A 12,703-nucleotide genomic window follows, 5' to 3' on the forward strand; every position below is an offset into this window, starting at 1 on the left:
TTGCAACAGGAGAAACCCCACTCATGTTAACGTAGGTAACTGAAGCAGTGATCCCTGTGGAGATTGGAGAAACTTCACTGAGAGTACAACTTTATAACCCAGAGACCAATGGGGTAGAATTAAGAACAAATTTGGACCTGTTAGAAGAGGTCAGAGAGACAGCGCAGGTGAAAAATGCCGCATATCAACCAAGATCCATGGGAAAGCTAGCACCCAATTGGGAAGGACCATACAGAATCTCCAAATAAGTGGCTTCAGGAGCTTACCATTTGGAGACTTTGGAGGAGGTACCTATACCACGATCATAGAACTCAGAAAACTTGAGGAAATTCTATCAGTAGAGGTCAGTCCCCATGTATTTTAAAATCATTTGTGGTTATTCCAAATATTTTGACTTCTACATTGGATAAAGGCATTTTTATGGAACAATTTCAATATACAAAATAGTTAAGTTATGGTCAACCAACCATAATGGTGATATACACCATAGTGGTGAGTTACACCACAATGAAAGTAATAGTCTACCAACCATAATGGTGATATGCCCCATAGTGGTGAGTTGCACCACAATGAAAGTAATGGTCTACTGACCATAATGGTGATTTGCACCATAGTGGTGAGTTGCACCACAATGAAAGTAATGGTCAACCGACCATAATGGTGATTTGCACCATAGTGGTGAGTTGCACCATAATGAAAGTAATGGTCTATCGACTATAATGGTGATTTGCTTCATAATGGTGAATTGTACCACAATAAAGGTAATGGTCTATTGACCATAATGGTGATTTGCACCATAGTGGTGAGTTGCACTACAAGAAAAATAATGGTTTACCGACCATAATGGTGATTTACACCATAGTGGTGAGTTGTACCACAATTAAAGTAAAGGTACGCAACCAGAAGGGGGATGAATGAAGTTGACAGCAAGAGACGAACAAAAAGAAAAATCATCTACAAATATATGAAAGGGTGAAAATCTTATTATTAAATGTACAATAGTCTACATTGCCAAGATATACAAGAAAATGGTTACAGATGCATAAGTCTTGGATGCCGAGGATTGGAAGGTAGTGGACTTGGAAGGTTCTCGGGAGGAGGAAAGAAGGGCAAAGAAATGGATGAAGGTTCCAATTTTACATATTCTATTGGGATTTTGGGATTGAAACCCAAATCAATATTCCCCCTCTTGAAATAGGGGCAACCTTCTTCACCTTGTTGCACAACCGCTGAGCACCTTCCATGGCCTTGTCTCCACAAAAGCGTTGGAAAACCACCGACTCTAGGAGATGGTCAATAGCTAGATTTGCCACAGAGTATCTCTTAACTCATAGATAGTCAACGATGTCGTCAATAATATCTCCGGCAAAATCAAGTCTCTGCAACAGATCCTCCTCCCACCTCTCGAGTGACTTGTAGTAGTCCAGCTTCTCTTTAAGACGCATTTTTAATTTCCTCAACATAGTGTTAGAGGATTCATATGCCCTTAGCTGAGTATGAAGTTCTTCTCGATTCGTTGCATCAGATTGTACACCGGGCATCGTAAGATAACCTTATATATAGAGTTAAAAGACTATGCTCGGAATTTGCAAATACAAAGAAAAGCACAAAAATCGAGTTCAGTTAAAAGCCAGAAAACTTTTTTATTAAGGTAACTTCTCTTGTCTACAAGGAAAACCATGGCAGCTAAGCCTGACTACAAACATCAAACAAAAATAAAAAGACATGGAACGAGGCTAAACTAGAGCTTGGCCGTTGGTACTCGAATTAGCAGCTTCGGGGGTGGAAGACTTCTCTAGATTTTGAGGTAGAGTAGAGGGTGAAGACTCAATAGGAACTTGCTTGTCTTTTACTACCACATACTTGACACGCTCAGCTTCCTGTGCGGCAGTTTATTTAGCTTCAATTGCAGCAACCTGCTCGTCAGCACCCGAGGACACAACAGCACTTCTAGAGATCATCGGTATCAGAATCCTCACTTCTCCCTTGGAAGGTATGGGAACGTAAGAGTCGTCCTCCAGCTTGGAGAGCATCCTCTCTACTTCCCTTATACCCTTAAAGTTGAAGTCGGGCTGTCTCTCCTTCACTTGCCTCCAGAAGGCTATGCGCACTGTAGAAGAACCTTGGAGGAAGTCTTCAGGTGGTCCCATCTATTCTCCTCCAAGGTAATATAGGTAGCCACAACTTGCTTCCCGGCTTCCTTCGTAGAGCTCTCTACCCTCTCCAATTTGATCTTCAAGTTGGAGATCTCCATCTTCTGAGCCTCCACCAGTTGGACCTTCTTCCTTGTCTCCTCCTCGGCCACCTTCTGTGATCGAGCAAAAATCACCGACACGCTTCTCGACTGCATCCCAGGCTTGCTCGGTAGCCATCCAAGCAGCCTCAGTAGCCATCTTAGCTGACGTCAGTGCCCGAACTTCTTGGCCGAGCATATGGATCTGCTGATCGTGATCCTCGCAGACCTGCTGCAACTCCTTGTACTCCAGGTCCTGCTTACCATACAGGAAAGCATACTCCCTCTTCCACTGGATGACCTTAGAGACATAAGCCAGTGCTTGGGAATTTAAACACGTCAGAGATAATGACGATACTTAAAAAAAGGAGGACACTGGAAGGAAAATTACCTCATAAGCCCAGGCATAGGCATTTCTCTCCAGAGCATCATTAGCCAACCTAGAAAGAGCCTCCCGATCAGCGGGAGGGAAGCAATTCAACGCCATCTACTTGGTGGCAATGGCATCATCCAAAACTTTTTGGTCGCAATGGCATCTTCTTGGTTGAAAACATATGCAAGATACTCTCACAGTCTCACCCTTCTCCAGGCAAGACATGTCTAAGGCATCGATGTCATCTTGCTCCACGGGACTCTTAGAGTCTATTATCAACTGGAGGGTCTCTAGGTCCTCATCACTGAGGACTGGAATCTTGTTTAGAGAAGAAGTGTTGGGTAAACCCCACTTGCTAGGAAATTTGTGCCCCGAGCATTTAACCCAAAAGAATCGTTGTTTCCAAACATGGCTAGAGGAAGTGATTTTACCCATAACCTGGACACTGGATTCTCACTGACAGAAGAAGTACCAGCCAGGGTGAGAGCTGAGTGAATTGAGTAGGAAGCACCTGCTGAACAGTGCAGGGGAAGGATGTCGATTTAACCGAGTACATCTGAGGACGAAGGTGCCCACGCACCTCCAGGAGTTTGGAAGTAACTGGCTGGGAGCAACGCCGTAGTGTCTAAGGAGGCATGAAATGAACTGAGGTATGGAGAGGTAGAAATCGGCCTCGAACGATTCAGAAATAAGGCTGACCTCACCAGGATGCTCGGTATTCAACCTATCCTCAGGGCTAGCAGCCCTAAGATCAACGGACTCCGGAATAGAGTAGATTTCTCAGATTTCCATGACATCCGACACATCTAGTACTGAAGGGATCTCATCTACCCTCTTTCCTATAGTGGGATCGACTTGGGGCTGGCGAGTGTGTTGGGCCTTCCTGCGAGGGGCGACGGATGATTTCTTCGGAGGCTTACTGGAAGAGGTGTCGGCAGAAGCACCAGAGCAAGTGCGATGAACCACAGCAGACTCCCTAGGGGGGACCACGGTGGCATCTCTGACCACTGAACCATGGAACAATCAATTTGATTCCTCAAATAAGGAATCTGTCTCTCTCACAGTCTTAGAGGTTTGGGAATTCTTAGAACTCGACATTTCTAGATAAAAGAAAAGGGAATCAAAGGCAGAAAGGAGAAGAGAAGAAGAACTTACTCGAGTAAGAAGAGTCTGGCTGAAGGAAAAAACACAGAGCGAGAAGACTTCTAAGACTTCAAGGTTTGAAACGAAAGCAGAGAATCAGAGCTCTTGAGCTTAAGAACTTGGAAACGATGAAGAAGAAAGACCCCAGGAGGATAGAACCTTATATACCCTGGGGAAAAAGGTTGGATGCCTCGGATTAATCCAACATGCGCATTTGGACAATCAGGATGCAACCAAAAATTTGAAGTGGGTACATGGTGAACACGTATTAGACCTTCAGAAGACGTTTTGTCAACAAGAAACGTCGGGAGCTTAAAGGTTTCAAATTTAGACTTTATGGCATCCTTTCAAGTCCCCTCAAAAGACTTGAAATCCAGAAGATATTTCAGACCCATGTGCTAGAGACGGTGAATGACGACACGCTTTTCGAAACCCAGGTTTCAACTTTCCATCCAAGGGTATATTCGTCAACAGCCAAGACACATTTCAAAAGTGAAATTTCCTTACCAAGGCGATGCTCGTCCTCTGCTGTAGTCCATTTGAAGCTCCCTCGCTTCATGCAATCTTTGATACAAATTGCCTTCGAATCCGTAGAAATCATCGATAGAAAATAGATGGACCATGAAAAGTATGAACTTCACCAATGGTCTTGGCTCTAGGCCACTCGACTATAGCCTGAACCATGAAAACTGGCCATTAACGAAAGTCTACAACGAAGATAACTGATAACCGAGCATGATGATCGGTACAATGAAGCATGGTGATTGGTACAATGATACTCGAAAGAAATGTGAAGTCCTCCCTATGCCTTATCCAAGACAAAGGGAGTACGGGGAAAATGATACACCATATTTATCCACCCAATCCCAGGGTGACACCTGAAAGCTTGAAGCCTAAGAAGCACGTTTCATCCAAGATTCGTGATGAGCACATTTATGTGTGAAATCTTAGGGCATAAATCATACATTTTACCACATTGGACAGAGTTACTCGGTGCTTTCTTGTGCTTTTCAGGTTTTAGGTGAATTCTTGAGAAAATGGAAGAGATGATGCTAAAGAAATGTTTTTAAGATGTTTAAAGGTGTTAATGGCTTGGATGTGTAGCCCATCGAGTCAGCTTCGTAACGGTTCAAACGGTACTTGATTCCGAGTTGAAACGAAGAAGTTACGGCCGTTTCCGTAACGAAGCGCGAAAATGGTCTGTAGGGGTTTATTTGCAATTATTGATAGTTGGCTGGAGACAAAGTGAAGCGAAAGTTCGGATTCTAGGGGCCTTAACGTAATAACCAGAAATTATATTTCCTGTACCCGAAAGATTCCATTTGGAGGGCTCTGGACAGTCCAACTTCAACTTGAGATATCTTGGGCTCCCGAACTCCAAATTGGACGAAATTTAGGTCTATTTTGGGTGATTTTTCGTAAGGAACACAATGGTGAGGCCTATATAAGCACCCCATGCTCCACGTTTTCTGAAGGACAGAATGAGTATTTTATTTATTCTTGAAGGAATCCTAGTCATCACCCTTACTCTCTCTCTCCTCCAACTTCTCAAGGGCACTTCTGGAATTCTATTTGGGATAGATTTATTTTGAAAGATATTCTCTCACCTATGGAAAGTTGAAAAATCAAAGATGCTTTGATTTTATTGCTTGGAGAAGATATCTACAAAGAAAAGGAAGCCACTTGTTCGAATTGGAAGTTTACTTTTCAGAAATGAAGGTCATGTAAACAATCTTCTCTTCTTCTTTTTCTATTTTTTCTTTTTCTTAGGATTCAAGGCATTGTAAAAGAGGAAGGAGAAGAGAATATTCTCTTTTCTTAGGGAATATTTCTCCTACACTTCCCTCTTCTCTCTTCTCCTCTCTTCCTCTTATAAATACCCCTTACCCTCTGGATTGTGAGGAGTAAGTAGTTTTTTAGTTCAGTTTTTAGTTAGTTTCTAGTTCAATTTTAATTCAGTTTTTTAGTGTAATTTTTATTTCATTCACTTAGTGAAATTTTCTCTTCTTTTCCTATTTTTGGCTTAAGTTCTTAGTTTTGATTTCAAGTTCTTAGTTTTGATTTCATAAGTCTAGTTTAATGGTTGTAATAGTTTTAGTTTAAAGCTTCCTAGTCTAAGTTCCTATGTTGATGACAAGACATGGAGATTTAGAAGAGGAAGCCATGGTGAGTTTATTCAAGCACATCAAGGTATCTCATTCTCTAAACCCTTAATCTCATTCTCCTTCTCCTATATCTCTCTCTATCTTCTTCTTCTTCTCCCTCTCTTTCTTTTATTTTTTTTTATATGGTTGTGGTTAGTGGATGCACTTTTATTCCCTTATTCCTTTTTATGTGGTTATTATGCGTGACTGCATTATTATTCCTTGTAATTTGCGTTAGTCTGATAGGTTAGATGCTCATGTGTTAGGACGCCAATTTAATCCCTTAATTTTGTTAGATGCTTATGAGTTAGGATGCATTAATTTTCATTAATTTAATTAGTTTAATTTAACACTTTAATTTGGTTCACTTTGCATTACTTTTAAGTTGGTTAAATAGAGTGGCGTATATCTCCTCGTGTTCGACCCGTAGCTACGATTGATCCGTACGCTTGCGGTATTATTTTAACTCAAACAATTTGCATATCGCGTCCAGGGCTGTTAAACCGACACGGCCACATCAGCATAGATGATTAAGGAAAGTCCTAAAAGCATTTTGAATGGTAACCATATTCCACGAATGGAAAGATTCTTAACTGAGAACAACTCAATCTCTGGACAAGGAAGGAAACCAACTGGGAAGATCTTTGTAAAGGGGATTGGGGTGAAACTTGTATAAATAGAGGCCATTGAGCCCTAATTAGGAGAGATCAATCAATTAAGAAATCAAGACTGTTTCAAGAGAGTTCTTCATTTCCCTTATTAATTTTAGTGTTGTAGAGAGGGAAACCTCACAGCGAAGGCATCTTTCTTTGTGCAACAACACCCATTTTAGGATTAAGTTTTCTACCAAAAAAAGCTTAGGATTAAGATTGTGTTTGATATGCATTCTTGGAATGAATTCTAGGTCGATTTCGAATTCTCGGATAATAAAAATAACTTATTCTATCATCTAAGAATGCAAAATTGACTTGGAATACATTCCAAGAATGCATACCAAACACTACCTAAGTTTTCCTTCATCCAGTGTGAATAAAGAATCTCTTCACCAATAATGATGTGAATCTCTTCACCATGGTTGGAGAGAAACTAGATCCCCATGAAATGGGGATGTTATCAAGTGCCAAGTTTTAACCCAAAAGAAGTTTGCTACTCGAAAAACCAAAATTTTTAAAATCTAAAACTATGAACCATATACAATAATGGTTGGGATGCAGGTATTAGGAATCGGTATCATATCAATTGTATTAGTATTGATATCGGTCAACACCGATATCGATACTTGGCCAATACTAGATCGATGATACGATACAAGTAGAGGGTAAAATGGTCAAAATCCATGTTAGTGATATATTAGTGGTAAAAACGTCCAATATAGCCAATACGGATCGATACGTATTAATATCAATACGGGTGAGTCAATTCCTTAGTCCGTTGGGTTATAATGCTCTAAAAGTAGGGAAAGGAACTATGAACAGAGGCACGTTGGTGGTTCCGTTCATTAGTCCATTCGTAGCAGAACACGAGTTTTAACCCAAAACTCCTCCAAACTGATTTCCAAGGCCATTAATGGCTTCAAGGGCTTGTAGGGATGGTTCCTAAAGTTCATTAGGGTCCTAATAACCCTAATGGCACAATGAATCAAGGCATCTATGGTCCATACCCAATTACTCAACCCAAACTTGGGTTTTTGGGTGAAAACCCTAGGTTTTCATGGCTTGGGTTGTATAGTACATCATTAGGAGGATTAAGGGTGTGCAATGGCACCCAAAGGGACTAAGACCTTGCCCCAACACAAGAGCATTGAGTCCCAAGTGGAACCTAAGCAATTCCCAATCCCAAAAACCAAAACCCTAAACTACCAAATAGAGAAATGGAGGGAGAAAATTCAGAAGATTACTTACCACCATTGGAGGCAGTAAGAACAAGGCTAGGTGAGCCTTCTTTACTCTTTCCTTCTCCTCCTTCCCTTCCTTCTTTTCCTTCCTTTTCTTCTTCTCCTTCTTCCTTCTTTCCTTCCTTTTCTTCTTTCCTTGTCTGGACAGCAAGAGGGGAGAGAGAGTGTGTGGGTGAGTGAGTTGTTTTTCCCTTCCCCCTCTCTCTTTCTTATCCTCTTCCTCCTCCTTCTTCTTCTTCTTCTTCCTTCCCCTCCTCACAATTTGACTTTTGGAGAAAGGAGGAAGGGCTTAAGAGCTCCCTCCTTTTATAATTAAAATGGACCTTCAGGTCCGTTTGCCTAAGTCCTTAAATCCCAAAATCCATTTTAAATCAAGTTGGGCCTTAGGGCCTGTTTGGCTAAGGTTATTCCCAAATGTCCAAAATGCTTAAAACTTTAATTTAAACATGGTTTGGGCCTTGGTTCATTTAAAGATCAGGCGGGCCTTGTGGGCTATGGCCTTTAAGTCATAAAACACATTTTAACTAGTTAAGCTTTGTGGATCCATTAACATGGCCCACATCATACAAGGAGGTTAGGGGTGAGGGCCACCATGTCCGAGGACATAGCCATGGTGTCCGAAACCCGGTTATGTGGGTCCCACGCAAGAAAACATACAAAAGGCATAAAACAGCACTAAAGGATTATCGAACGGATTCACCAATAGTGGATTAGTTCGTGAATCCGTTCCGGTTGAACTGGCTGAAAACAGCAACAAAGGTTGTCGGGCTTTGGTTCGCACTTCAAGGACTTTGAGGAGGGTATGTATATCTAACATCTAGGGTTAAAAGCTTACCCATTGTATGGTCCAATCTTCCATCAAGGTGTGAACCCCATCCTAGTGTTCGAGCTTTCCCTTTGATTGTTACAGTTCAAGGTCATAGGTGTTGACCGTTGGCAGCGTTGCGATACTCGTCAGTAAAAATTTCAATTTGACCTAGGAAATTAGGGTGTATTTTGGGCGCGAATGTAACAGCTTGGGCAGGTAGTATTTCCTTAACCATATAAGGGCCGCTCCAATCGTTCCTCCTGAAGCACCAGATCACCAACGGATAGTTGGCGTGGTACCACCTTCTTGTTAATTGCTTGTATCATCATTTGTTGGTACTTCCTCATGTTGTCGATGGCACGCATCCTTGGCTGCCGTTAGTTTGGCATAAGACTATGCTTCCACCCATTTGGTGAAGTAATTGATGGCTACCAGAATTTACTCATGACCATTACAGGATTTAGGGACCACTTGGCCAATGACGTCAATGCCCCCAGTGATGAATGGCCAGGGAGAACTCAGCGTGTGCAACTCTGAGGGCAGTGTATGTATGAGGTTGCCGAATATATGACACTTGTGACACTTCTTCATGTATTATGCGCAGTCAGCTTCCATGGTGTTCCAACAATACCCTAGTCTAAGGATCTTCTTGGCCATCATCCTTGCATTCATGTGAGGCCCACATATGTCTTGATGAATTCAATCCATGACTAGTCTTGATTGTTTTTCATCAATACATAATAGTTATACCCTATCATACGACCTCTTGTTAAGAATGTCTTCAAGTAGAATGAACTATGTACCATATCTTCTCAAGAAACACTTTCTTTGGTCATAGCATCCTTAGGGTATCGTCCTTCCCAGATGAAACCCACTATCTTTGCATGTCTTCCATGGGACGACCCGGCCCGACTCCGACTTCTTTGGGTATCCTTGCCTCTGGGGGTTCTTTCTGTCTCCCGAACTCGAGCCGGTAGACTTGGAGGCGAAGGTGGAAGGGTAGGAGTAAGAGCAACGGCTAGCATGAGGTTGAGTGCTCTTCTAGCCTGCATTTCTCTAATCACGTCCCTAAAAAGGGCATTCTGCTGGAACACCTATTGCTGTAGGTCGTTGATTTGACTGACAATGAGGTGCGTTTAGGTCTAAGTCCGCCGAGGACTCCTCTGGAAGAGGTGGCGGTGGGGGGAGGGATCCTTTGTTGATTTGATTCTCTCCCTGGGTTACGTGCGGTAGCCACGGTGGTTGGTAGTGCCCCTATTGTGATGGCCGCTGCTTGCCATTCTATCAACCGTACTCCCTACGCTCTGCCACGAGCGTTCTTTGCCACTCATCGGGTTGCTTGGTTCCCCTCCTGCTGGGATACATCAGGGTTAGCAGGGACGACTTCTCGATTATCAGCCATGAGAGCTTTCGTAGGTATGCAAGTGTCATTCCCACAGATGGCGCCAATCTATTGGGTCAAGAATTGGGGTGGATCGTGCCGTTCCTGCAAAGAAGCAAACAATAATAGAGGACCAGGCCGAGTCGGTTTAGTCACTCCGATGCCTAAGTTAGAACTCTTTAGCAACAGATAATTGTCATGGATTTAGATGATCATAGAAGGAGATTACCCAGTTATTTATAGGCGCTTGGGGGAGTACTGCAGGTAATGGCGTGACTTATTAGGAAAGGAAGTTCCCTCGGCGTGAGTTTATGTGATTAGGAGTCCTTTTAGCATTGGGGATAAGTCCCCCAATCCATTACGCTTCGTCAGGCTAGATTGGCGCATTAATTTAGGACCGTTAGGACCACTTTGCTTCATTTTCGGGATGTGACTCTGCCGCCTTGTCAGGATTAGTCATTGTGACATGGTCGGGCCGCTGCTTAGATCGGGTCGTTGTCTATTCTAGATCGGTCCTTCTCCAACCTCGTCCCTTGGGGGGAGTTTTGGTTGACCGCTCGTACCTTGTTCTCTTCGTCCTCTCCTCGAGGGGAAACACATGTCTCCTTTCTATTGGGTGCCAATTTTATGATGTATTAGGGTGGAAAGTGATAATTAGGATGTCATTTCAGCTCTCCAGAATCTAGCAGAGGCTTAATTGTAGAAGACATATTGTACCTCATTTCTTATCTGGATGATTCTCAATTTGAGTATGTTTCAAGGATTACAAATATTGTTACAGATATCCTTGCTAGGGGGGGCCGATTGTTTGGCCTAATTCCAATCCCTCCAGAGTTGCTCCTTCGGTGGCTAATGGTAGGAGTGTAATCCGTATTACTCTATAGCCTTTCTTTCAACCAAAAAAATAAAGTTGAGACTGTTCAGTTTCGTGTTTTTTTTTCCGTCCGGAACTCCGATTCCGACAGAGCGCATTGTTTCTGTTTTTTAGTGAAGGATGGCCGCCGACGCTGAACATCCTCGCCTTATTCTCCATAATTTCCTCTCTCTCGACCTTTGCAGGGTTAGTTTCCTAATTCTTATTATTTGTAATTCTTTCCTTTATTTTTCTTCTTAAAACGCATAATACTGGAATCAAGTATCTTTTTAACTTTTTTACTTTCATCTCTGTTCTAGCAGGAGCTGGGGTTCATACACAAGAGCTGCTGCACCGTCGGCTACAGACCAAACGTCTTCTCCACCACACTCTCTCATCTCATCGCTACTAACTCTGCTCACCTCATCCTCCCTTTCATCTCTATCAGAGGTAGGTAATCCACGTTCTCTTTTACCTTTCTTTCATTTTTACTTCAATTTATTTTAGTTTGTTAGCCCTCTTACTTGATGTGAGGATCGATCGCTCTATTTCAGAGAGTCTGAAAGAGAAGGCAGAGGAATTCTTTGGCTGCGAATACCAGCTCTTTATTGAGTTCACTGGTTTGATCAGGTTGGCTTCTTTTTCTTCTTCACCTCATCTTATTATGCCTTCACACTGTTTTCTCTTGCTTTTGTTTCATTCCTAACTACAAAACCCTGACTAACAGCCCTAGATTATTAGGGCTTCCAGACAAACACCAGAATCACAACTTGGTAATTTCATAATGCAGAGGACTGGTTGTTATTACTACTTATTAATTAGGAACAGTGGAAACCAAACCACAAAATCTGGAAACATTTGTTAATGATATGAATCTCAAAGAGTTGAACCCTCAACCCAGACCGATAATAATGTAAGACGAGATTACAATTAACCTAACCCCAATATTACCCACAACAGTGCCTAACAATCCTTGCAATAGGACACAACAATCAGTCGCTAAACAGGGCTGCCGCAGGCTCCAGTCATTCAAAAAATTAACAATCTTAGAGTTAATGGATATGACCAATGGATGGGCCTAACCTTGTAAAAGAGAGGTCCAATAGGAAGGATAAATCTCTAAAATTTCTAGACCAAACTAATGGTCGGATGTGGAGATATCAACAGGTCACCAAATTAGAAAGTAAACTCAGAATTAGAAGTTTAGTGGGTAAATACCAAATCAGCCAGCAGTTCCTCAGAATTGGATCTAGGGTCCTCAAGGTGCTGAATTACTCCTCCAAATACTAGCGTCAAGAGAATGGAAGGTTGCTGAGATCTGATGAGACGAAGTTGCAGCAGAGTTATTGGTTGATTAGGACAACCACAGGGCTGACTGGAGATTTCTGAGATCCCAATCAGTAGGCTTCAGATCAGGCCTTCCTTGTGATCGAGTGAAGGACTTGGCCAGGGAAATAGATCCCCAGAATAGCAGCACTATAGGGCCTCAGGTCGTAGAGATCAGCAAGCTTGTTTCAGAAATTCGAAAATAGAAACTAGTCTGCTTGCTGGTGAGACTGATCTCACAAACCAGTAGTCTATCTCCAGCAAGTCTCTAGCTATAAGGAGAGCTTCAAAAGTGGTTAACAAATCCAAGGGGCTCAGATTCTCAGTTGCAGGTTAGGGAATCAAAATAGAAGGTAAGAGAAGAGAGGGTAGATCAAGTGGAAGGAGGAGGGATGGGGATAGATGGTTACCTCAGCCTGGGCATCTCGCCCTTCTCAGCCTCTCTCAGGATAATGGTGTGCAAACAGCATCAATAAGCTTCATTCATAAATCGTGGGGAATGGGGATACCTCTAAGGACTATTACTGTATATATAGACTCAAGGATTG

The 12,703-nt window shown here is 42.4% G+C and overlaps 1 protein-coding gene across 3 annotated transcripts in view; it reads left to right on the forward strand.

Annotated features, from left to right (window-relative positions):
* Positions 1-277: 277 nt before the first annotated feature.
* Positions 278-12,703, forward strand: part of LOC122669759 — an 80,189-nt gene continuing 67,763 nt past the window's right edge. For 2 of the 3 annotated variants that reach the window (XM_043866607.1, XM_043866606.1), the window contains exons 1-3: positions 10,944-11,036; positions 11,153-11,279; positions 11,384-11,459. In XM_043866607.1, the coding sequence (XP_043722542.1) occupies positions 10,971-11,036; positions 11,153-11,279; positions 11,384-11,459 (269 nt within the window). In that variant the 5' untranslated portion in view covers positions 10,944-10,970. Of the gene's footprint in view, positions 288-10,943; positions 11,037-11,152; positions 11,280-11,383; positions 11,460-12,703 lie in introns of those variants that run through there. The other variant, XM_043866605.1, reaches the window with a different exon arrangement.

Source organism: Telopea speciosissima, chromosome 7 (genome assembly GCF_018873765.1).
Source record: "Telopea speciosissima isolate NSW1024214 ecotype Mountain lineage chromosome 7, Tspe_v1, whole genome shotgun sequence".
Classification (NCBI taxonomy): domain Eukaryota; kingdom Viridiplantae; phylum Streptophyta; class Magnoliopsida; order Proteales; family Proteaceae; genus Telopea; species Telopea speciosissima.